At 43.4% G+C, this 26,398-nt stretch overlaps 2 protein-coding genes across 6 annotated transcripts in view; one reads left to right on the forward strand and one right to left on the reverse strand.

The window, feature by feature from the left end:
• Positions 1–26,398, reverse strand: part of LOC115392861 (ras-associating and dilute domain-containing protein-like) — a 40,988-nt gene that overhangs the window by 9,312 nt on the left and 5,278 nt on the right. The window contains exons 2-14 of one of the 3 annotated variants that reach the window (XM_030097485.1): positions 21,635–21,701; positions 17,920–18,287; positions 12,981–14,188; positions 12,589–12,887; positions 11,485–11,663; positions 10,241–10,415; positions 8,433–8,665; positions 6,499–6,920; positions 3,696–3,992; positions 3,196–3,615; positions 1,737–1,774; positions 1,438–1,658; positions 786–898 (exon numbers count right to left, since the gene is read on the reverse strand). In XM_030097485.1, coding sequence (XP_029953345.1) covers positions 786–898; positions 1,438–1,658; positions 1,737–1,774; positions 3,196–3,615; positions 3,696–3,992; positions 6,499–6,920; positions 8,433–8,665; positions 10,241–10,415; positions 11,485–11,663; positions 12,589–12,707 — 2,217 coding nt within the window. In that variant the 5' untranslated portion in view covers positions 12,708–12,887; positions 12,981–14,188; positions 17,920–18,287; positions 21,635–21,701. Of the gene's footprint in view, positions 1–785; positions 899–1,437; positions 1,659–1,736; positions 1,775–3,195; positions 3,616–3,695; positions 3,993–6,498; positions 6,921–8,432; positions 8,666–10,240; positions 10,416–11,484; positions 11,664–12,588; positions 12,888–12,980; positions 14,198–17,919; positions 18,382–21,634; positions 21,702–26,398 lie in introns of those variants that run through there. The other 2 variants (XM_030097486.1, XM_030097487.1) reach the window with 2 other exon arrangements.
• abcc3 (ATP-binding cassette, sub-family C (CFTR/MRP), member 3) overlaps positions 18,686–26,398 on the forward strand; it is a 37,323-nt gene continuing 29,610 nt past the window's right edge. Inside the window, exon 1 of one of the 3 annotated variants that reach the window (XM_030097484.1) lies at positions 18,686–18,956. In XM_030097484.1, coding sequence (XP_029953344.1) covers positions 18,921–18,956 — 36 coding nt within the window. In that variant the 5' untranslated portion in view covers positions 18,686–18,920. The remainder of the gene's footprint in view (positions 18,957–26,398) is intronic. The other 2 variants (XM_030097482.1, XM_030097483.1) reach the window with 2 other exon arrangements.

Genomic DNA, 26,398 nt, shown 5'->3' on the forward strand with positions numbered 1-26,398 from the left:
GTTTTAAATACTGAAGGTGAAAGTGACTCTTGTCGGATTCAGCAAGGTGCGATGCAGAGGTTGATGTGAACGGCATTCATCCCCCACCCCCCGGCGTGAAAACACAAACACTGGGACCCCCGCTGTCCCGTCTGTCTGCGCCGCCACAAAGCCCCCCAGTGTGGGCCCACAGTGGCAGTCCGCTCCATTAGCCGCTGTCAGAGCGACTCACAGGGCTCCTTATTCTCCACTCGCCTCGGATTATTTACTTTTCTTAAGCTACACATCATAATGGTCGACTGCACGAACGTGATCAGACTCTTCTCTGTTGGACGTTGGTGGTTATTTCTAGAGCCACGCGCAGCCTCATGGTGGTGTCCTGCATCTTGAACATGGATGAAACCAGTTACCTTTGTTTATGGCGCACATTCGAGGCAGAGCGAACCGTAAATTTCAATGCGTTGTGGGGATGGAGGGAAAGCATCAAGAATCGAATCGCTTTCAAAATCAAACACCTTCTAGAAACTGATTCATTTTCATTTCAGCCCTGGTGGCCACATGACGGTATCCAGAAGCCCAAAAGTCAAGAAAAAAGTGACTAAAACAGTTAATAAAGAGCTGAAAGTGTGAAGCGCTACTGATGGAAACTGCAGATATCTATGCAAGTTAGAAAAAAATTGTGCAAAAATGGTGCATTTGACAGCAAGTTACAGTATAATAATAATAATTGTGAAACTCGAGACATGTTGTCATGGTAACATCATGCTAACATGTGATCCTGGACGTCACACACACACTGAACCGACCTTGGTGACGTAGTAGACGCACTGCTGGAAGGCAAGCATGACGACCTCCTCCAGGACGGCTGTGGTTTCGTCAGTGGCTGAACGGACGCTGGACAGACGAAGCTCCAGCAGCGCTGCAAAACACATCACAGACCCATAAACATCTTCAATAGCATGTTAGAAAGAAAAGTGACATATGGCTGAAGATGGGTTGTAAATATTGGAGTTTCTGGCTGAGAGAATATTTCTACTCATAAGAAGATATTTTCTAATCCTCCCAGTAGTCACAATAAGCTTTAAAGAGGATATTTTGCTGTTTTCTGGACTACAGGTTAAATTTCTTTTAGTGATTTCAGGCAACTTATATCAAGACATGGTTTGGATTTAGAAAATACTGGAATGTACCATCTGTGACCACTAGATGTCACTATATGACAACAGAATGCTGTGACTTTACCACCGGCAAGCATCAGGATATCGCAAATAGAAAACAGTAAACGGATAGCTGCTCCTGCACATTTTGGCCTAAACCTGACAACAGTAGCCTGAAAGCAAAGATTAAACCTAATTTCCTTCATAATTGAAGCATGTTTAACGTTTAAACACCTAAAAATATGGACAAGCACCTGAGGTTCGGGCACAATATTAAGGTACAGTTACAGAAGGTACTAACCTGACTTCTTAGCTTCTTTCCTCTCTTCGTCCTCCTCCTCTTCGTTCTGTTCTTGCTCCTGCTCCTCTCGGACTCTCCACTCCACAACAAGAGGCAGCTGGTACTGAACCATCTGCAGCAGCTCCAGGCCGTTGGACATCCACACCACCAGAGGGCGCAACCCTGCCGTCACCTCGCTGACGCTCAGGTGGTCCTCCGGGTTCGTGATCTCGCCGTCGAGGCTGAAACATGATCAGAAATGATCCACGTGGCTCCACGTGTACGAAGAGCAGAACGGTGAAACAGGAAACTTGACTCACGCTTCAGGCTGAACCGCGGCGAGATTCTTTGTGTGCTCCTGCATGAAGAGACAAACGTTTTGCACTGAGTTGATCAAACAGAGATGGTATTTACAGACCAAGTCAAGACCAATACTTTAAAGCGCCGAGATTGAGTCAAAACCAAGACCTTGAAAATGTGGCCTTGAGCCGAGACAAAGTATCACCAGCTTCAAAAACCACACTGAGAGCGTCAGTATGCAAAAATGGTGTGATGAAGAAACTATAAACATTTCAAAATAGTCCAGATTTTTTTAGATATATTCCAATAAATGTATGCTTTCCAACAATTTACTCAAACCTTAATACACTGAAACAAAGGAAAACATTTGGATCTGCTAAAAAAAAAAAAAAAAAACTTGCATTTAAAGGTTGTGACACTGTCATGTTACTAATCCCACCCTCTGGAAATATAATTGAATTGATTCCCCTGCTTCATCCAGCCTGTAGAGTACACTATTTTTGCACGTGTCTTTATCACCTGTATTAAAATTGCAACATTTTCAATTATAATCTCCAAACAGAAGTTAATCCTCAAATTCTGCATGGACCAACTGTTTAATTTCTGTGTTACATAAGTATATAAACAAACCTGGATACTTGACAGTGTCAGATGTGCCCAAATTACATTTAGTAACATTCTTTTCTTCAAATCCTAACAGTTTTATGCAATGGTTTTGTCCACTAACTTGCCTAAAGCGCGTGGTGCGAGTGCTTTGGTGTGTGTCCAAGTCTACTTTTCACAGATTTTAGTGGAGGATAAAATCAACCTCTTTGAAAATCACAGGTGAGTTTTAGACTGTCTGATGTTCTTGAGCAAGAAGAGAAAATGAGATTAAACATAAACTGTTTCTTTGTGACAGCTAACTGAAAAATAAATAAAAAATTCCTCTCCGCAGTTGCATGTAATTAATACAACTTCATCTTCTTACCATGTTTTAACAAAAAACATGTGCGCTTCAGTCTATTTGCACAATTAAATAAATAGTTAAATTTTTTGGGAAGAACAATAGGAGAAAACATCTCAGGAACACATTTTTGAGGAAATTACATAAATCATACATTCTACTGGTAATCATTTGCCTAAGCAGTTGAACAGTACTCTGCTAAGAAAACAAAGCACCACCGACTTCTGACACTATCAGATTGTTAGAGGCAGAATTTTAGCAACCATCTGCTGCCTGAAGATAACAGTATTTCCCCCTTTGTGCTTGATCACGCCTTATTTCAGGACCAAAAAATCTGCTTGTACTTCGTAGAACTGGGATGTTCCCCTCTGATGGTGCCTCTCTTCTAGAGAGACATTTTCTAAATGATTATCTAATGATACTGTATATGACAATAAGACATTTGATTTATGTGGAAAAAAAACCAATCAATTCAAAATGATCAGCTGGAACTTTTGGACCGTTTGTTCCCGTTCCCTCGGACTCGGACTTACCCACACGGCGCTCTGAACATCACTGGAAATGAGCAGCAGCAGCCTGCGGAGGTCCGAGGCCTGAAGACACGCTGCGGAATACTGGACGCACATGCACAACAGGAAGGAGACAGTCAGCGGCGGCCGGTCCAGGATGCTTCCGGCTCTTCCCATCGCGACGATCTCCTTGACGATGCGATCCTCGTGCTCCGCCTCATAGTTTAGAGTCAGGCTCCCTCCTTCGGGGGAGGACAGAAACGGAGGGGCGCAGCCGCCGGGGCGTCGTCTGCAGTCCGAGCTCTGGAGGTCAGTGCAGGTTGACATGCAGGTGCTGCAGACGAGCGTTTCTCCACTTCGGCTTGCAGCAGAAGGATGATGATTATTGTGAAGCATCCAGGGAGCAGAGGACAAGCCAGGCTCAGGAGGAACATCGCTCACCTCCTTCAATCAAAGAAAGAATCAAGAAACCTAAAGTCGCTCTGACAGTCAGGGTTGAAATCATGACTGGAACAACGTCTCACCTTGGGGGTCGACGCCAGAGGATCTTTGAAGAGAAACAGGTAGTGCTGTCCCAAACCGATCACATCGCCGGCGCTGAGCTGCACGTCATTCTGCAATAACTCCCCGTTCCTCGTGACCACGGCGTTCTGACCGAGGCAGAGCGTGGTGGGACCGCCACCGCCACCGCGGCGGAGGCAGCAGTGCCTCGGAAGGACGTCAGAGGCGGAGAGAAGAATGTCCGCTTTCGACCCATCTTCACAGTTGATTTGCCGACCAATGGTCACGTCTGGTGCCACAAGAAGGTAAATGACAAAGTCCTGAAAGGAGAGACATGGAGCAGAAGTTACTTCTGGAAAGATTCCCAGTTCAGGGGATCCAGTTTACTACAACGTTTTGAAAATGATGTCTTTTGACACTGAAATGGCAGAAATACTGAAAGGCATATCTAGTCAGCCTGCCAGGCCGAGTCAGCACCCGTGGGTGTCGTGAGCAGTTCTGTGTTCTTGAAAAACAAAAATAAGATTCATTGAACAGTCAAAGAAAACGTGTAACATCTCGCAGTTTTGTTAATCCTTGACAAAAAGTAAAATCTGAGCTTTGATTTCGCTCCAGCGTTTATTACTCCTGCTACATAACAACGGCCCCTCTGAGCCAAAGCTTAGCAGCCCGGTCATGTGCCCGCATTAAATTAACAATCTCGACCCGAGCCCGATTAGGCAAACAATGTTTTATGAAACCCGGCGAGTGGGGGGCACAATGTGAAGGGATTATTGTGTTTGACATTGCCCTTGTGATGCTTTGTCTTTTCCAGCCGGACAGATTTATCCGGCTGAATTAAGACAAACTCACTAAGCCGCGTCGGCAGCGCGGGTCGAGGGTGTGATCGTATTTTCGTAATGGGTCTTTTGGGAAGCGTGACGCAGAGTGAAAATCACCCCCAGTGTGTGAGAGGTAGCTGCTGTGTGTGCAGCAGTTGAGAAAAAAAAAAAAAAAAAAAAAAACTCCCATAATCAGTCAGGAAGCAGTGGCAGGTTTGTCTTTTTCTGTTTCCTGATCGGACAGCTTTTCTACGTGCAGCTCTGAACTCTGACATGAACATTTCTCCCCTCGGTTTCTCTTTGTGAACACCTTCTCTGAGTGTTATTTTTTTTTTCACTGTAACTGCAGGGCACCTCACTGTATTTGCTCTATTAATATATTTTCAGTCTAATGCAAAGCACATGTGAATATTTGGTCAAGAAGCCAAAAAAACAGCCTGTGAAGCAGCTTCCCATGGAAGCTGAATGAGCTGTTGCCTGTGTCCACATACGCTGGTTTTAGTTGTCTTGTTAAGGATGGATGAAATTTTGAAGGTCATATTGATAAGTCGCCTTTGAAATCCAAGGAAATCTTTAACACTGCCAACAATTATTACAAACGCACTGCTATGTTAAATTGTAGCTAAAAAAAAATCCTCTCCAAGAACTAAATAAATCCTCAAATAATAGAAGTCAAGGTCGTTTTCCATCATCTGATTTGTTTGTTATTTCTAAACGATGAATCGGCAAAAGCTGCATCAATAATAGAGTTAAACAAAACTCTTATGTGTCTTTAAATTGTCCCATTTATTGCCACATGAGCTGAAAGTCAAAACCACCAACTGCATTTCGAGGTGCGTCTATTTTCCTTGACATGAGAGTTAGTTCAACGCAAATGACGGCACTGCTCTTGGAAAAGCTGTGGGTTTCTTTTAAAAAAATAGCTTGTCAAATCAGACAGTGTAGCAGTGTTTTAAGATGACATGATAATCTTTCGCTCGTTCAGAGGGAAAGATTATCATTTTTGCAAGCAATTAAATGGTGACAAATTTCCAGGAGACAAAGTTGAATGGGACTTCAGCCAATCACTGCATGGAAAAAGGCAAAGTACAGCAAAGATTAACAATCGTGCCATAGACATGCCTTATATATCAGTGCTAATGTTTTCATCTCCGGAGATGATCCGTACTACAATACATGCTTAACAAAACTCTTTCTTTCAGGAGAGTCGGTCAGCTGCTGTCTCTGATTTATGGCAAAAAAGAATAAAATATGGTCATTTATAAGCTTTAACCATGTCTTGGAAGTCTACAGATGTAGATTATAATGACAAACAGTTCAAAAGATCCTGATTCATCTTATTGTGGGCTTCTTTAAAGATCTTTGTGTAATTCAGCACCAGCCACAACTTACTTGCCAACTAGGTTTTCGGTTGTTGCAGAGGAGCATAAAAGGAAAAAAAATAAATGTAAAGACACACAGATACCAATACTGCAAAACGTACACATACTTGCATTCAGTTGGCAAGGATTGTAAAGGATCGCCATTTAATACGGAAATGGAACAAAAACTGAAAAAACATTGAGCATGCCAGGCCACTGATGGATGTTTCTCTAATACAACTGTAAAAGCATGAACACATTGACCAGAATGTTGAAAATAGTCAAAATGATTTCAATTCTTTTTTTTTTTTTTGGGGGGGGGTCATATCTGTGAGAAATGGATCTCCACTTATGCAGATGACGGTGTGGTAAATTAACACATCAATGAAGAAGCGCTGTTGAATTGAAATGACTTTGAAACTGAAATCGCTTTACTTATGCTACGTGTTTCAGAAAAGTTGCATATTCTGCATTTAAGTAAAAACTTCAGAAGCCATTTTCTTTAAAAATTTCAGATTTCACTGAATATTTACAAATGTCATCGTTTTGCAAACAACCACAATGGAGTGAATTATTTGTCTTTTTCGCTTGGAAGCGTAGTAAGCAGGGCTGCGTGTGACTGGGCCTGTGGTGTGCTGGGATACCTGTGAGAGGCTGCAGCCTTTCAGCAGCAGCAGGTAGGGACAGTCTCGAGGAGGGTGAATTGAGTACTGTGTGGTGTTATCGTCGCTGCTCTCCGTCTCCTCCCGCTCCGACTCCTCTCCTTCCCGCTCGCCGCGGGGCCCTGGCGGACAGTGGCTCTCTGTTTTGACCCGAAACCCGTCTTCCCCGATGGAGCGCGCCGCCGGGATCTGAATGCCGTTCTGTTCCAGGCGCTGATTCAAAGTCTGGCTCTGATCCTTGACCGCCATGATGCCGCTGGGGTCTGGGTTGCCCTCTGAGTCCAGCAGGTCCATCTCGCTCTTGCTTCGCCATAGTTTCTGACTGCGGCCCACGGTCCTCTCGATGAAGGTGGAGGTCACCCTGGAGCGGCTCTTCTGCAGCTTGCGGGCCTGGGCATTGATACCTGAGGGGGGGTGGGGGATGGATAAACAAACACGAGGGCTGGGAATGCAGTGGAACTGTACAAAGTGAGCTGCTATATAAACACATTAGGCACAGGCGCAATGGAATGTGGTGACAGAGCAACACGTTTTATTTTTTTTCCTGAAACAGGGTAAGGTGTGTGTGTGAGTGTGAGTGTGTGTGTGCATGTGTGTTCGGTCAATCGTACATAGAGTGTTTATGCCAGAGTCAACATGGAAAAGCCCTGTGCAGGAAGCAGGCCTTAGTGGAAAAAAAGACACTGATGGAAATTAAAAAAAAAAAAAAAGTCTTCCCCCACACTCAGCATCCACCAAATTACTCTGATAGAAGTTTTTTTTTTTTTTTTTTTTAAATCACAGTTTTCCATGTACTGGCTGTTTATTAATTAGGGCCTCTCAGTTCTCAATTATTTTTGCTACTGCCCTTCTTCAGTAGCTAACTGAATTTACCAGCAGACTGCATCAGATGCTCGCTGTTATTTGACATCAGCATCATCATCTTGCTGTTTGTTACTGTGACTGAACCCAGTGTTTGTGTAAATGATATTTAGGCTCTGTTTCCATGTCTAAGACATGAAGTTTTTGAAAAGCTGTATCAAGCGCTCTCGGGAATTTGACACCAGTATCATCATCTTCACAGCTCTGGAGCCTGTAACTGGAGCGGATGACTATAAAAGGGAAAAGTGAGGAGCTGATCTCATCGCATATCTGGTCATAGACAGCATGTTTATGGTGGAAACAAAACATGGAAAAGTTTCATGCATGAAGAAGAACTCGATGGAAAAAAAAGAAGGAGCTCATGGAAATTTAAAAGCTCACCCACCCAGAAGCAGGCATCCACAAGCTGACACTGATAGAAGCTCGTCACAAGCGGAACCATTCATAAAAACACATAACAGGACACGCTCCTACAGTACGACCGCAGCTGTGTCAACCACGACCGGGGGCTGCTCCCCAACAAACGAGTGTAAAAGTGAGAGAAAGCGTCCCTCCCTACAACCCTACCCTTTGTGTCGGGCATTTGTGGGAAGCTGTGGGCGCTTTCTGTCCCATCATGCTCCATAAACGCAGACTCTTCAGCAGGGTGGAGGTCTGTCTTGCAGTATTAAGAAAAGGGGCGTGCCGCCAGAGGAGGCTTAATTAACTTTCAGTGTGTCTGCAACCTTCAACACATTTCAAGTTTTACAGGTCATTTTTATGGCCTAACGAGTGATACACAAATCCAAATTTGTACCAGGAACTGAAAAGAAAGAACTCAGGGAACAGTAGACGTATTAAACTACAGTTTGGTCTGCGTGGCTTGGCTGATTGTCATTGGAAAAAAAAAACAACGTGCCAGCAAACCACATTTTCACTGTGAAAACTCTGAAGCTGTTTTTTGTTCTTACAATGCCTCGTGTAATGGGAAAGCCTCTAAACCAAGGACGTGCAGACAATCTCATTCAGGATTTCAATGCACGCTGTCATCGGTCCAGTTAGGAGGCGTCACGTACCAGCAGTGACTGTGTCCTTCTCTTTTGACGTCTTCTCCTCCACCGAGCTTCTCTTCTGGATTTCGAAGCGTCTGGCCAGACCCTCCCTGGGCTTCCACAGGGACTGCAGGAGGAGAGGCTTCTCGTGGTCGCCCAGCACTCTGAAGCCTTCCGTCCTCCACTGATGGCTGCCGGTGGTGCCGATTGTGTCACAGAGAACGAAGGACTCGGCCTCCTCTTTGCTCAGGCCATACCTGCATCACATCAAATTAAATCAGAATGTAAATACTTGACAAAACATTCCATATTTTTCACCCATGGTGTCATAACAAACCAAATCCTATCAAAGCTGTCTTGATTTTTGACTAAAGGAGAGGAATTAAACCAAGATTCCTGCTATAAATCTGTGAATTCAGCAATTTTGAGTTCATCCCAGTGGTTAAAACCACTCACACATATTTTAAGGTCAACAACAATTGATAAGTATATAAGAAATGTGACTTCAGAGTCAAGTAATTCTCTGCTTCGCTCTTGGCTTCAATAAATCAAGAGGCATGTGTTTTTCTCACTGACCATGAGAACAAGGGTTTGGTTTAGTTTAGCTCCAATTTCATTCAACCAAATAAAAATCTGTTTGGAGCCAGGTGTGTTATGTATTTGCTGAGCCTTAAAGCCTCGTTCACTCTGCTGAAACCCCATTTTATTTCAGGGAAGTTTTACATTCATACATTGTCCTTCTCCGTCGTACATGAGCCAGTCACGAGCTGAAGTGTGTGGGGAATAAGTCACCATTTATGCATTTGATGGGGTAGTAAAAGTCCACAATGCAGCACAGACACTTGGAAAACATTGGAAGCAGTCTTCAAAAAGTACAGTTTTCTGAATATTGTAGTGCACAGCCACACAATGCAACAAAAGTTTATTTGTCACGTCATCAGGGCCTAAACTGCACTTGTAGGCAATAGCCGCTGCCACTACATTGGAGACAGTAAAATTGCAAAATCATCATGATGTGCAGCCGTGTTCATCCGCCAAGAGCTCCTGCTGCTAGATGAGAGTTCTCAAAACTGTGATTCAAGGAATATCTGTAGCTGCAACAGTGCATCAACTAGCTGATGGCTCACTGTCTGCAAGAGCCTTTACAGTAAAGAATGGATTCAAAAGTGCTGTTTCATGGAGAAGCTGCACAATCACAAAGCAAGAGAAATTAACTAAAAGCATCATAGTCACTAATCAGTGCAGGTTTCACACTATTTTCATCTAAAAGTGGGTAAAAAAAAAAGTTTGATTCATTGTATTATCTGATAAATAAACCTCAATACATGAATGATACTTTTACATGAATGTAGCACATCTAAATGTCAGTGAAAGTTGTTTATGGAGGGAAAAAAAGTCGTCCTGCCTGACCCCTCCCTCTACAAGCTGAATACCACGTGCATTAATCATCCCATTATGTTTTTGGCTGCAACGTAAGCTGAGACTGACAGACACTCTCCAGAGAGGCCGCCTCTCTGGCTGTCTTTCACACCAGTCTGTGGTTTCTTTTTTTTCTCAACCTTTTTCAGGGCTACTAAATGAAGAATTTGGCACGCGCACACTGTGTGCTTTGTACAGCAATTAAACGAAACACAACAACGGGTCGAGCCAGCTTTGTTGGTCCAAAACACAGCGAAAAGCAGCAACGCTAATCTCCCAACCTCTCGGCTCCATGCTTACAAAAGTGCTTTGATGTTGCAGACGAAGCGGCACGTGCACAGACAGAACTCACTGACATGGACGCACGAGGACACGCGCGCAACATGTGGCGTGCAGACGGGCCGCGGACTCACCGTTCCAGCGCCTCCTTCACCAGCTCCTTGGCGCTGGAGTGCGTGGTGGCCAGGACGCTCTTGTAGTGAGCCCCCTCGCAGATCTCATTGCCAAAGATCTTGAGAATTCCCGGCGCTGTAATCTGATTGGACAGCTCAGACGGGTCGTCTGCCACCAGCGCGCCCGTGGAGATCACTGCGGAAACAGGCCGTGGTTCATAAGCGACCGAGCAACAGTCATTCACCACTTCGGATGTGTCTGCTCAGCAGTCACCCAACGCAAGAGAATCAGTTTCAGCTTGTGTTTTAGTTTTAGGCCTCCTTTAAACCACAACATTTCAAGTGAAGACTAACTGTTTTCACATTGTTTTAGAAAAGTTTTGCTTTTATACAGCAACATTTTGAAAACAATATGTTTTCTCAGAAACTCTTAAAACGATGTAGTTTGCATAGTTGACACTGTTGTTTGTTTTTGTAATGAAACCACGCAGTCGGAGCCATTCTCAAAATGTTGTTTTCTCAGTGACTCCAAGCTCCATGCTCAAGCAAACATGGCCTTAATTGCGTCCTTGGATTTAAGCTGAGGTTACTTCAGTTAGTGGGAGGAAGATGCTCTATAATTTTGATGTCAGCTGAAGTTAAATCAGTCGTATTATACAAAGTCTGACTGTTCTGGCTCAAGTATTTCGTTATAGTATGAACAAACAATGATTTTATTGGCTTCACTCAATTGAAAGCAGTCAAAGCTGTCATGTTATTGGTCTTGCTGGTTTTTCCAAAATGATAACCGAACAAACTAATAGAATATTTCTTCTGGACAGAAATGTAACAACGCTTATCTTCATTTTTAACTGAATATCTGTTAGTTTCTGATAAGAGGATTTTTTTGTGTGCTTATGTGTCTTTTTTTATTTAAATGCATAAGAAATTGTATAATTAATCAATACTGTGGTGCTGTAGTCAAAACCAAGACTAGAGCATCCCAAGGCCAAGACTTCAAGGTGCTGAGACCAATTGAAGACCAAGACCAGAACTTCCCAAGACTAAGAGAAGACCAGGACTTAAAAGGGCCAAGACTGAGTCAAGACCAGAGCATCTCAAGACCAAGACTGACCAAAGACAAGACTGAGTCAAGACCAAGACTGCTGTTGAATGCCACAACACTACATGAACATAAAAAAAAGAAATTAGAAATGGTCCCCCGGGGAATCTTTCGTTTCTAACTACTGAAGAGCTCCAATGAGATGAAAGCTGGAGAGACGTACTGCTTCCCTTCCTGGACTGGACCAACAGGGTGGACCTGAGTCCCGCTGTCAAAGACATGGGGGCCGGGCTGGAGGTGGGCCGGCGCTGGAAGACCCCTGAGAGACGGTTGCTATGGCGACGGACGTGGCTCTTGCTGGGGTGTCTGATGGCGACGCCCTCGGGTGACGAAGACACCGACCTGGTGAAGGAAACCAGAGACACTTCATCAGGAGGGCGAACTGCTAGTTAATCAAACTGATTTCTTTGAAATATCAACATTAAATGAAAGGAAACTGATTTACTGTCATCAATACATTTGAAATTAACTAAATATAACATTAAAATAAACTTTGAGAAAGAACTATGCAATTAAGCAATGCATTAAATCAGAGTGAATATTTTATATTCAATAAATAAACATTTCAAGTCAACATAAATAAAATAAAAATGAGCTTGAATTAACAATTAACTTTTTTTTAGAAATTGGGATCAAATTAAACAGTCTATTTTAACTAAAAAAGCGAACAGCGATTTCAATCCAGGAAAACAACTCAATACAACATTTAATAGCACTAAGTTTATTCTGGATGTTAAATAAGCGCATAAATCTTAGATGGATGGATGGGATCAGATACATATATTAAACATTTATTTAACTGAGTGCATAATTCAAGCATTTTAAACAAACTACCCCACAGTTAAACATATGTTGAGTTTACTTACATTAAAACATGAATTACATTAAAATGAATGCAATTAAAACAAATTAAATTAGCTTTCAATTAAATTCTAATTAAATGAAATTAAACGAGCCCCTCCTGTCAGTGGTGCTGTAGCCACTGCACCCTGCAGTCTGTACCTACGTGTCTGTGGTCTCAGCTCTCCCTCTGCATGCCTCCCTGCTCTGTCAGGGGAGGAATGAAAGAATGAAGTGTTGTTTCCTTCACAGAGCTCCTCTAAAGCTTCTTAACCCTCACACAGGTCCACTGCTTCAGATTTACAAACCATTTGAGCTCACACTGGGAGGAGCTGCGGGTTTTAATGAGCTGAGCGTTAGATTCATTAGGAAATGTGTGGAGTTTTGCTGACTGACAGGAGGAGATGCGAGACTGTCCCATACTCACACATGAGAGCCATCGCTTGTCTTCCTCCCGAGCCTGACGAAGCGTCTCTTTGGGGAAGCGGTCGGGGGTCTCGGGGGGAGAGCGCGCAGGTCCTCTGAAGAATTCCTCATCTGACTCATTCCTGTCTAACCCTCTGTAAGCTGTGTGTGTATCTTCAGTTTCCTCCTGATGTTCGGCTCCTGAGATCTTCTGTCCACTCCATCCCGTTTCACCGCACGCTCCAGAGCAGATGTTTCCAGCTGTTGGAGCTGATGCGCACGACCAGCTGAGAGCTCTGCCTACATCTGCACCTCCACGACCTGCACGGACCGGGTCTCGGGGGTTAAGAGAGAGAGAGAGAGAGAGAGAGAGGCAGAATCGCGCGCGAGAGATGTTTCAAATTCGCCACGAACCCGCTCTCTCCAGATGCGCATCCAGGGCGCAGCTGCTCGGAGGTGCCAAGCGCGCGCGCGCACACACACACCCGCCCACTCTGAATGCAAGTCAGCTACCACGACACAAAAAAAGAAAAAAAAAACTGTTACTTTACAGAATAAAGAGCCTCATTTGCACCAAAACCATGAATCAACTGAATGTTTCTGCACATTTCTGGTTCAATGACTCCACCTTCTGGCTGGAAACAGAACACAGCTCACTTTCTCATGCACGTGGTTTGGATGATGAACGAACAGAAAACACATGTATCAGCTGATCCTTTAGTTCAGGAGCCACATACAGTCCAATTTCACCTTGAGTGGCCAGATCGGTAAAATACTGAAACAGTATCCTTTAAATTTGAACTGTGAAATGTTTATTGTGGCACAGACGATGAAGAGGTCTATACTTTCACAAAACCAGACAATTACTGGATAAAAATTATTATAATCTCTTTATAAAGTCAACATTATTGATAATCTCTGGTGCAAAATTGTATCACTTTTTAAATCACTGAACAAAAAGGCAACTTAATGGTGTAACACCCAAATACTGATTTCTTCTATGTAATTTTTTATGTCAATATGCATGAAAGTCTGAAAAATGCTACTTGATTTAGAAACAAAAACACTGGAAGCTGTTTTGCACCTATAATAAATTTCTAATTCAACATCTGAATTTGTCAATGTGTTGCAGTACTCCCTACTGACCAGTAGATGGTGCCCTGCCTCTGGAAACAACTAACCAGCATAGCATGGTGCTATATATCCACAACTATTTACTGCAAAGAAAATGATCCATAAAGTATATAAATAGACATTATTTACAGCAGTATTCAAGAAATGCATCAGTGGCCTGTGTCTGTGTGTACACGCACGTGTGTTTGTGTTTGTGTGTGTGTTGTCAATGACAAGACTCAAGTTCTTTGGAATTGTTTTCCTTGTTTTGATTGCCTTGATTGCGTTGGACCTCCTGTGTGAGTCAAACAGCAGTGAACCGCAGGGACATCCCTCCTGGTCTGTAGAGATAAATGAGCTTACACTCTTGCATAACACGACAGCACTGACACCTGAGGACTTATGACAGCTTCTGCAGTGAAGATACCACTGAGGGCTTTCCTCCGACTCGTCACAGCACGCTTTCATCCTGCGGGTGCCTCATTTGCCTCTTCAGATAGGACATCCAACTAAAAAAAAAAATAGGAGAATCTGCTTGCAAGGCCAAGGTCAACTCTTCTTGGAACCGCGCAGGAGAACAGAAGGGCTTAACGTCAGGTAATCAGATCCCCTGCTGGACGAGGTGGAGTGACACCTGGAGCAGGAGGCCCGGGGACTTAACGAAGCCTTAGCGGAGGGTGTCTTTACAGCCGGACTGTGTGCAGCAGTGGACGACTCTCTGTACTGCTGCCTCCGCAAAAAGAATAAACAACATCTGTTTGCACCATGAATCCAAATAAAGTATGAAATACTTCTGCCTCTAAAATTCAGGGTCTTTTCAGTAGAAATGCTGGAATTCTTACAGGCAGAATGTGGGATTTCTCCTCAGTTGGAGTCCGCTCCGCACAGGCTTTATCTCGTCAGTCACTCTGACAAGGCTAATTTAAGGGTGTCTGTCCATGATACAGCTTTCCCACGGTGGTGTGTATCCCCCTGCCCGCCCGCCCGCTCGTGTTTGATCGTCCCTCAGGTTGTAGCATGCCTCAGGCATGGCTGCTGGTGCACGCTGCCCCGGTGATGGTGTTTTCTGACCCGGTGTGTGCCTGTCTGCGCTGACGTAAAGGTGTGTGACTCGACTGCCGGGGGGAGCAGATTTCTGCAAGGTAGTCAACTGACAAAGAAGAATGTAGTGAGGGAAGAAATGGAGATGGTTGGTCTAACAATAGAGGAATTAGGGAGCGTGTTGAAAATGAGACACCAGAAGGGAGTGGCTGCAGGACCAAAAGGTCAATTGTCTAACTTCCAGGTGATTCTCTCACTTTTTCCTCAACTATTTTAACAAGTTTTGGGAATACTGAATGTGCTGTCCTGGACTAAGATGGCTACATGTAATGTAGTAACAAAGTAGGGACTCTGTTATTGACTCTGTGTGTCCTTATCTGCTATCTCTGGATTGTGGAAGAACCTGATGATAAAAATAAAGCAGTAAAGAAAGTTGTGACATTTGACATTGTGTTCCTGAGGCACACAAAGAAAACAAGTTTTTCAAACGGGTAAGCTACTAACGTCAAAGGGGGAAAAAAATGATCTTGATGGATTGTTGTGAATTTGCTCAATATTCCATGCAAAGAACATGTACTTAAAATAAAGTACAACTATGACAAACTGTGAGTGAGGTGTTTGAATTTGTATGTCACCATGCCATTATCCATCATACTGCTTCTACATACTCTATAATCACTTCTCCCCCTGGCTTCTGGAACGCTACTTGGGTTTAGAGACAGGTTGTTTTCACCCTGCTCATTATTTATTTGTTCCAAGAAAAATCCAAATATTGCTACTCACACTGAATGTGGGCAAAACTGCGATGTTTCACTCTGCAAATCAGTAAGCATGGAAATCTCTGCCGCCTCTTCTTATTTAAGAGACTTCATGACGTCTAAAGTCACAGCACATATATCTGGAATATTTCTGAATAAGAAGGTGCTTCCTGCCTGAACAAGAACACTCCTTTCAGAAGGAGGAATTTCTTCATTATAGATTCAGAAATGTTTCTTCGTGGCCTGGATACAACCAAAGCCAAAGTCTTCGGCTCTGTTCGATGACGATGCAACATTCATTACTCAGTCTAACTGTGATCCTGGTGAAGCTGATGTTTCTAGGCCTAGAATTCAATATACTTCACATTTTTGATGCTTTGCGAACTCCTTTCATGTGTAATTGATATATCCTGTCATACTGAGACTGGATGCATGCAAAGTTTAGATTTTTGTCTCTGGAACTCATTATGTGCCACACCAAATATCCTCTGGATGGGGTATAAAGTCAACGTCTCTCCTCATGTTAACTCCCGAAGCAGGCGAATCCATGGTGTTTGGCTCTACACTCACTTCATCAGCCGACTTGGAATGATAATAACAATAATTTACCACAAATTTCATTAGTTATTACATTAGAATAAGAAGTGGTTGGACTATTTCTCAGACACTAAACACCTTTTTCCCAGTTTTTCTGCAACTTGATTGTATTAAAAATCAATAAGGACTGTTTCAGGACCAGAAATGCAGCTTGTTGTCAGAGGCAAATACTAGGAAGCTGAAGTCTGTCAGTTTCTGCAATCTTGTTCAGGACTCCTGCAAGAGTGGTTGTTCAATTGATGAAATATATACAGACATACATATATGAGCGCATGAATGCATACGTGGATGCATTCATACATATATATATATACCTTGCCAATGCACAGAGGAAGTCCTGTGACATCTGTGGCTCACTTTGATCAGCTGGTACTCTGTTATCCTGGCCACATGTCAAAGCCTCCTTGGGGAAGGAACTGAACTGGGATCTGCAGCCAGAACTGGTGTGTGAATGATTGTGTGCGTAAACTGACAGGAATTGGTTTCTATAAAGCAAGCTGGGATTGCTGCAGTGGTAAAAATGTGTTATCTAAAGGAAGATTGTTTACAGTACTGAAATCTTTCAATCATGAATCTAATGGATATCATCCATAGGATGTGGTGTGAAAGAATCACGATCACTGACAGGAGTGGCTTTAATGTCGGTTGATTAATATTGGATTGGCTGCTGCTTTGAACTACTGTGGGTTATTCCACCCTGAGTCCCGCGAGAACTGGGATACCCCGGGCTTGTTTTCTCTAGTCCAGACAAAGAAAAGTTGTGAGTTATGAATAAGCCACAAAGGCATTCCAGTTACCGTTTCCTGTAGGGACATCTGGCCTGGGCATGTGATTGTATGGAGACAGTCAGAGTCACACTCCAATTGTGAGGCTGTTGCCTTCAGCAAAGTACATGCTGTTTGTATTGACGAGCAAACTAAAAGCTCCAGACGTGCCCAAAAAAAAAAAAAACACAGTAAATATTTAAAGAAATATTGTCAAAGAAAAAGGATGCACTGCGGGGTTTATAGGAGCTGTGAGCGCATGGACACATTGGAGAAACGTGACTGAAAATCAAATGTTATATGTAAGAATATACACAGTGTTCAAGTGTTGTTCTACGAGAAGCATAAAAAAAACACTGGCGTATGTGGCAGCCTTTGGGACGGTTTAATAAAATTATATAAACTTGGTTTCAGATAAGTTGAAGTAAAAACATAACTGGATCTGCAGGTAGAGCGATTTTACCTGCATGTCACTACATTGAGAAAGAGAGTAATATCACATGTCACATACCAGACGGGGAGCTGCTCAACTACTGAACTCCGTCTCTTCAGAAAAGTCCAAGTAGAACAGAACAGTCTCTAATTGTCTCTTCTTCTCTCTCTCGGGTTGTTTTACGCCTCTCGGTAGTTCTGTTGTGTGGCTCATTGCAGTTGATTTGTGTTTCTTTGTAGCTGTTTTGTGTTTGTACTTTTGTGTCTCTTTGAGGTTGTGAATGAGTATTGCATTAAATGAATGAACCGCACACACTTCACCACTCCACGGAAGGAGGCAGCTACAATCTGCCAACTTGCTCTGAAGCTGAAGTTTGCAACATTCCACAGCTAAAGCATTTTAGCAGTTTAATACCTTGTGACATAATATACACTTCCAGGGGTGAAGGGATTGCGTAGATGCTGCACACTACTCTGTGTACTGTAGATGTAGCAGTATATATCAGGCCACAAACAGTCAGACCCAGTTCGGGCCAGTAGGTTGCTAGGAAACTGTACGGAGGTCACGCAGGATCCCTAATCACAGAAACAATCGTGCTTCTGCAATACAGAAAGCCCCGAATTACTAACGCAATGGCAGAAACTCACCTTACTTCCTGATCACGTGGTTATATACACATATCCAGAGACCGTCCTCCTTCTCATGACAGCGCTGTCTGGCCAGTAAGGCACATTAATGTTAACTGTGCAGGATAGTTAAAGATGAATGGAGGGATAAATGGTCGTATTTTCACCACAAAACACAACCATCTGAATCCAGGTTCAACTACGAAGAATTTACTAAATCAACGGGTCACAGGAACATCCTGTCATTTTAGAAGTGGCTGAAGGATTGTTTGAGTCCCTTTGTCAACATGCCGAGGTGTCCTTGAGCAAGACACTGAACTTCACATTGATCCTCATGGATGGATGGGGAGTCTCGCACAGCAGTCGCCTCAACTCCACTTTGGGGACAGCTGAAGAAGCAGAAAAGCACTTTAGGAGAAACTTAAGATTTAAAGATCATTATAGCTGAGTTACTAATGTTACTTTAGTCTTTAATTTTTTCTCAGAACCCTGCTGACGTGACTCAGCAAACCCCAGCCTGGTGTTTCGAGCTGCTGAGTCATTGTGTGTGTGTGTGTGTGTGTGTGTGTGTGTGTGTGTGTGTGTGCGTGTGCGTGTGTGTGTGCGTGTGTGTAGGAGGGGCCTGTTTAGAAATTATTCGCTCTGACTTGCAGATGACTTTTTCCGCGTCGTGTCTCGCGGTGCGGAAGAAGCGGCGCGCGGTTCCTCCTGAGGACTCGACTTGCCCACGCCGCCGGGAGGAGCCGCGGGTGGGCGGGGGGTGGACCGGGGGGGAGGAGCGCTAAAGAGCCGGGGGGGGTCCCGGTCAACACCGTACCTGTCCGTGTGTGGCACGTGACAGCGTGCACGGGAGGGAGCGAGAACGAGCTCGACCTGTTGGAGAGAGAGAGAGAGAGAGAGAGAGAGAGAGAGAGAGAGAGAGAGAGAGAGAGAGAGAGAGAGAGAGAGAGGGAAGGAGGGAGGGAGTGAGAGGGAGACGGGGGTCGGATAAAGAGCTCTCTCTGCCGGTGTGGTCGACCGAGATGGAGCGGCTGTGCGGACCGGAGCTCCCGTTCTGGGTGAGTTGACCGCCTCAACGTCCGCGTCGCGTCGCGAGCTCGGCTCGTGCTCGCTCTCGTTTGTCGGCGCGGGCTCGAACCCGCTCCTTCCTCGCGCGCCGGTTCGTGCGGTTCCTGACGCGGTGCGGTGCTACAGGGTCGGAGTTAAACTATAAATACCCGGCGAGCTAAGAGCATTTACGGGAGCTAACCAGCTCCCAATTAATGACGGCGGTCCGGGCTGCTCCTCTCCTCCCGGAGGAGGAGACCACTGGTTCGGCTCGAGGTTCCTAAAAACGTCGCTGTTTTTTTTTTTTTAACTCCTCCAAACTCGTCTGGAGCCTGAACGCAGCATCCCTCTGAAGACACAGTTAGTCCGTCAGAATAATAATATTAGATGTAACAATGACCCAACATGTAATAACTGCTCAATAATGGAATCAGATGCTGATTCCCAAAACAGAAACTTTTTGCACAAAATGTCACAAGTTGTTGCCATCACGCCGTGCAATAATAGGTGCAGGTTTCTATTTTAATAAGTGGTTAAAGTTGGGAAAGCTTCTTTTAATCTGACAGTTGAGTGTTTGTGCTCGGGGATACTAATAGATTAAAAAACTGCATAAATGTAGGTCAGTGCAATTAAGTCACATGATCTCATTGATATCTATCCATGAGAGGTCATTAAAGAAAGTGGTCCATGTAGGAGTTTATTGTATATTGATAATCTCAATCTTGTTTGTTGGTAACATAGCAGTGATCATCACAGCTGTAGGGTGATGGAGTTCATCCTTCTACACTGCACCTAAAGGTGTAATCTCTGAAAAACAATGATCATTCATGACATTGTCCTTTAGTAGTGGTTTTAAATTTGAGGTGTTAGAAACAATAATGCGACTATCTGTGAATTTTCTCACGTGCGGTTACCTCACGTGAGAAAATTCACAGATAGTCGCATTATTGTTTCAGTGTCAGCAATGTTATGACTGCGGAATAACTCCACCACAAAGTGTGACAGCAGCTGACACCAAATAGAAATTGACATACAGTTATTACTGTGTCGGTCTGTTGAAGTGGTTGTTACCGTCCAATGGAAAGCAACATTGTGTGATCAGTTACTACTGGGGTATCCAAATGTAGGAAATCCACCTCACATGGTGTGGTAGGTCGTCGTGTCCTGAGAAAAAATGGGTCTTACATTTACAGTGTGAGTTCTGGTTGTTTCCAGAGATTGAATTTCCAAGCTTTCCTAGGAAAAACCAGGTTGCAGCGTTCCGGTCGATTATGATGTTGGGGATCGCTCTAAACCGCGTGAAGCTGACCAGGAGAGCTGTTATTGTGCCAGTTCTTTAATTCACTGTAACCCCATAACCATCGGCAAGACTATCGCAGTATTTTAATGAGTCATTAAAATGCCCGTAACAACCTCAAGTCCCATAAAAACATTAAAGCACTAGTTATGTTTGTAGGTCACCTCTCCTGAAGCTCTGTTGAAATATCAACTCAGAGTCCTCAAATCAGTTCAAGGTTGGATTTCCAACCTCAATTCGTCGTCTTTTTCCACAGCTGTTGCTCGCACAAGCTATATGACAAAAAGATGGCTTGTTTTTACACAATTCTTTCAAGCAGATGTTTGTACAGCACGCCAGTGGAGCATCTCTTCCACAGTATGTAAATTAAAGCCATATTTCAAAGTGTAGTTGCTGTAATCTCTTGTTGCCCACCTGTTGACTTCTACCTCACAGCATTTGCTGTTGCTGCCTGTCCATAATCCTGCCCAGGAGGTGCGAAGGTAGCTCAGGCTTTGCCAGGATGCACAGCAGTATTATTACCCACTGGGAATATTATCATGGAAACCGTCTTTTTCTTGCACCGCCTACTTTCCCTCCGAGAACACGTTTGCTCCTGTGGACGCTGTGACTTCCTGTCAGAGGTGGCTGGGGTCATGCTCTTCCCTCTTCACATACTAATGCAGGCTTAATCTTCCACCTAGCACATGTCAGACAGGAGATCAGTCCATGTTTCAGTTTTCGTTTTGCACTTTCAGAATGATACTTGAGTTTCGTTCTCGTGCCAGTTTGAGGAAGTGTAATGTTGTTGAGTAGTCATTGTGGTAAATCAGTGCTCCCCAGGTTTGGAGTGTGCGAGAAACAAAGGATAGAGGTTATAAAGGCAAGGAATTATGAAAATCAGTTTCTTCTTTTTCTTTTTTTTTTTCTTAATACAAAGATTTTAACTGGAGCAGATTTTACCACATAGAAATCAGTGCAAGTTATTGACATTTTACTTTACTTATTAAGTTCAGCTGAATTAGTCAGTTGGTGGGAGGAAGATGCTCTATCAACATGAAACTTGACAGAAATAATGCTGGTGACAGGAAGCAAGAAAACAGCACAGATAAATTCCCAACATACAGCGAGTACGAAGGCTGATACAGGCTAATGCTAATGGTACTCGCAGGCCTGTATTCAGGTCTACACCCATCGATTGACAGGCTTTCATTGCAATAGTAACTGCGCCCATGTGTGGGTGTGGGTGGCAGGGGCTTGACGGCAGCAGAACACAGGTGGGATTGGGGCTACTATAATTTTGACAGGTCGAACTGTAACGAGGTGAGCGCAGTGTCAGATCATACAGTCCATAAGATCACGTCTGGCACAAATCCATGAGGAGTGGAGTCGATATCGAATTGATTCTCATACCTCTGCTGAGATCTCCTCCTCCAGCTCATCCTCCCATTGACTTTTTGACACGTGGAGAAGTTGAGTGCTGAAAACAAAAGACAAGGTGCAACTTTTGAAAATGTTCCGACTCTGTAAATACTGAAAACTGACTTTTTATGAAAGGCTGGAACTGAGTGTGCCCACTGCGGTCATAGTAAATCATCAGGATTCATTCATAAATATGAAAGTGGTGTGTGCTGCCCACTCCTGAATTTTAACAGCTTCTACAGTAAAGAGCACGTTTACTCCATCTTCATCTGGACCACATGTAGAGACACATTTTATTCCTTTTAAACAACTTACTGAGTGGACCAAAACACTAAAGAAAGTTTCTCTGCATGCATACATAGATATGACATAAAAACATTTCCTGGTGAAGCCGTAGGAAACTGCATCTTTTTCACTGTTTCTCCATGTGAAAGGACATCTTTTTCAAAGTGTTCCCATCTACCCACAAATCGTTTCTGAAACTAAAATCCAAAAACAAAGCGTTTTCACTTGAAACGTTGCATTGACAGGGCCTTATCCTAGAAAAGAGTTTCTGATGCTTTGTAGTGAGATGACGCTTTGTTTATGACTGTTCTCAGGCTGTCACGGCCGTGCTGTATGGATTGGATTTAATTTGTGTGAAGAGGAGATAAAAATCATCCTTTCTGCAGCATCACAGCATGCCTAATGATTTTCCTTCGGCTGGATGGTAGAGGGAAGTACGGCTCATTTTCCAGGCTGCTGTTTGCGCTCACGTCAAACCCTTAACAGGAAGTCGGAGAGTCCTGCAGCTCTCTGCAGTGCAGAGGGACGGTCAGAGGCATACAAAGGTTATCTAGAACTGGTTATCTGGAGTTGGTTTACATTGATAGAAGGTGTCCTTGTCAATACTGTATTTACTTTTTGACTTAGATGTAGGTGACAAGTGACATGTTTGATGTTTGGGTGAAGTCGAGACATGTCTGTGTTTGCTGTCTGAATGAATGAAATAAAGCCTTTATATAGTGTCATTTGCTGGGTAAATCATTCTTTAAGAATGTTACGTGTGTAGTGCAGACAAAAGGGTCAGTATGAATTTAGTAGTCCATCTCAGAGAGGTTAGCACATACAACATAATCCTTTTTCCATTGATAGGACTGCAGGAATGCAAGTCTCGAGTCTTCATCTGCTCTGAAAGCTTCCACAGAAAAGATGAAAATGTTAAGTTTTACTCGGGGCTAATTTCAAATATTTGCATTCCAAAGCTTTCTGTGTTTTTCACTCAAAAGAACAAACACCTAAATAGAGCAAACAGTGATTTTACTAACTAATTCACCACATTTGTGGATATTTTACACAAGCTAACAGCATGGACTGTGTGAGTAATTGATAATATTGCCTTGATAGTCTAAGTGATTGCAGTAAATTCCAAAGATTACAGCATGGATGCATTCTTGTTATCTGGATTTATTGTAATAGTTTCAGTTTGGATCACAGCTGACCTACTTCTTCTGTCTCACTGTTTTTCACCTCCGATCTACTTCCTTGACTTCTGTACTTTATAACTTCAGAAGTGAAATGAGGGAATAAATTTTTTTTTCTGTGAGCTTGAACTGTGTTGTAATTGTTTCATAACTCTCAGCTGACAGTTCCTCCTGCCTTAGGGGCAGTGACGGCGTAGAGGTTGCCAAAGTGCACTCAGAAAGTCGCGGGTTCAAATCCCACAGTGGACAGGTCAGTGCTGTGGCTCTACCACCCAGAATACCGCAGTGTGGCTGCTCACCACATCCGAGAAATAAGATGAATAAAAGTAGATAAAGGAGTTTCCCAAAGAGGATTGATCTAGAATGCTCTTCTTCAGATTTCTGTTTTGCAGTGAAAGACCTGCCACTAATATCCAAAAAAAACCGGATTTCCATTTTCCTGTGCCAAATTTCATTTAGGATCAAATTCATTTCTGAGCAATTACGTATGGCTTGTTTTGTGCACAAACCACAAAAAATGGATTGCTGAAATGCTGAAAGTGTCTTGATTTGCATGCACTTCAAGACAAGTTATGTATTTGGTGCTGCTTCAGAAGTGTTCTGCCTATCCAGTGTTAAAAGCAGAAGCTCTCATAGACAGCGAGCGAGCACAGAATGACCGAAAATGGTGACACAACTGTATGTGATTACAAGCCGCACCTTGTTATAGTTCCTCAATCTCCTTTTGCTTGTGAGGGTAGCAGCAGTTCACCAATTAAGGCCTCCATTAATTGTGAAGAAATTTCAAGTGGTTGAATTGCGTTACCACTATATCTTGAAGCAAAATAATAAAATGTCAGAGGTCAGTTTAAGAGGTTTGCCATTCATCTGCTGAGAATGGTTGCTATGATAATTCTTCCTGCTGGAGAGAGGCGCTTTCAGAGAGGTTTCTCAGAGTCAAGGAAAAAAGACGCAGACGAGAAAAAGAGACTTGAAAGCACAGTCATAATCACAGCACGACAAACTCTGCAAGAAAAAACATCCTTTTGGGAGACACAAACATTTAACTGAGAAATATAACGTAGAATCTGCAAAATATGATTTTGACAACAACAAAAGTTAAAAAATAAAAACTGATTAATTTTTGATTACTATTGCTGGTAAAAGTGTTTTCGTAAAATTAAACTGTCAAACTGGGACTCCTCATTTCTTGTAGGTTTGTATAAGAAATGGGTTAAAACATGGATAAAAATAATTTAAATTTTTGTACATTTCTAGATACTACTTGCAGATTTATCGTTCTAAGCCCAAATTGCTATCTTCACTATATCTGACAGATCCACATGTTTGGCGATTGTGAAGTAGTGATATATAGATGGAAGACGAGCGTGGCGGTGGCGCGCGGCACGTGCGCCGGCGTGCCGTTCAGCAGCTTGTTCATCAGCAGCGTTGTGCACCGCCGGTCCAAACTGTCAGCAGCAGCAGCTTGGATTCCAGTCGAGGGCCGAGGGGGGGGGGGGGGTGTTGGGAGGGAGCAGCCGGGCGGGAGGAGCAGGAAGTTTGCCCCAAATGTTTTGGAAGCCACAGTGTGAGACACGGCGTGAGACTCAAAAATAGACGGTGCTGAAGGCATTGTTGCTTAAGTAAGCATGAGGAGGGACGGAAGCTGAAGCGAAACTTAGAAAAAAGAGGAAGTCAGGATGACAAGGTGGGAAAGTTTTGCAGTATATGGAGCTCGATAACTGACTGTGCACAAACTGTATGAGGGCAGGGCCTTTAGAAACTGTGAATGAGTGATATGTAGCACAGACAAACAGCAGTAATGATTTAAGTGAGCTGATCAGTTCTTACAGTGTTTATCTGTTTGGCGTATCTTGATCCTCAATGTCATCTGAAAAAGAAATCATCCTTTATTCATTTTGTGTTTGGATATTGATTAGACTTATCTAGAATTTACTAAACAGACATCATATTATTGGCAGCATCTTTACATATCTTTTTGACGAAAACTGTTATTAGTAGTCTGAGCACCGACAGGCTGACTTTTAACACCTTTAACGTCCGCTCTAATGCTGTTAATACTCAAATCTCTGTGCGAGGCGAAGCAGGTGTACTCATCTTCTCGGCCACCGTACTGCGGCTGACATTCAGCCTGCTGGCAGTTTTCTGTTTTCTCCCAGCCTAAATCATCTTAAAGGTGCTGTAGGCAGGATTTTGCTATTCAATGCTAATTTTTCTGTGTTTTCTTTGGATTAAATGTTAGAGTATCCATTGATAATCCTTTAGGAGTGTAGCATAATTGCACTACCACGAGGGCGCAGCGTTTCCATCTGTCTCTGTTCTGAGCTGAAAAGGAATCTCGACAGCTCCAGGTATCTTTGACCAATCAGAAGAGCCCTGAGGCTCTAACCGTGATTGGTCGAGGGGCGTTCGTCACACATTCTTGTGGGAGGGGCTTAACTTGCGTAAGGGCGTGATGTCAGAGAGAACAGGACAGGATTGGCTGTGCTGGCTTTCAAATCGAAATCTTAGATGGGTCAAATCGCCATCTTGCTTAGGTAACCCTAAGCAAGATGGCAGAGATGCGGAATCCTGCCTACAGCACCTTTAATGTAGAGCAGCAATTCTTTCTCACGTTTGTTGCCAGCAGTTTTGGTGTTGGGTTATTTTTTAAGGGACAGTAGATTCACACTGTTGAACAGGCTGCTCTCTAATTTGCATTGCATCAAAGTGTCATTTCTTCAGTGTGCTCCCATGAAGACATAAATTTAAATATTTGCGGAAATGTGAGGAATGTGCTGACTTTTGTGACACACTGTAGCTAATTCCCAACCTCAAGTGTCACTGGGTTTCCAAGCCCCCCTTCCTGTTCTCTCTGTACTGGTAAGATTATGACTATTCCTTCTCAAGAAATGAAACAAAATGTAAATGGGGACTCTAGTTCCTTAAACAAAAGGGTGATGCGCTCACCCAGCAAATAAAATCAGGAATTGAGAGTTGAGAACGTGACTCGTCCTCGCCTTCCCGACTCCTCAGATACGATCTTTCTAAAAATGTGCAACATGAATCCATGACGTCAGAACAAAGGACTTTCTTCCCGGGCATTGGAAATTCATCCTGTTGCATGATCCAGTCTGTGACTTCTTTCTTCCACTGTGGCGTTTGGTAATGAACGGGGTTTCATATCTTAGTGAAAAACAGCAGATCGCCTCCGAGCCATAACCCTTTATCCTCTCCTGACTAGGACATCGGACCCTTAATCTGCATCAAAGGAATTTTCTAGTGTTCAATACAGCCGAAGCACAAAAGCACG

This window comes from Salarias fasciatus, chromosome 8 (genome assembly GCF_902148845.1).
Source record: "Salarias fasciatus chromosome 8, fSalaFa1.1, whole genome shotgun sequence".
In the NCBI taxonomy this organism is placed as follows: Eukaryota; Metazoa; Chordata; class Actinopteri; order Blenniiformes; family Blenniidae; genus Salarias; species Salarias fasciatus.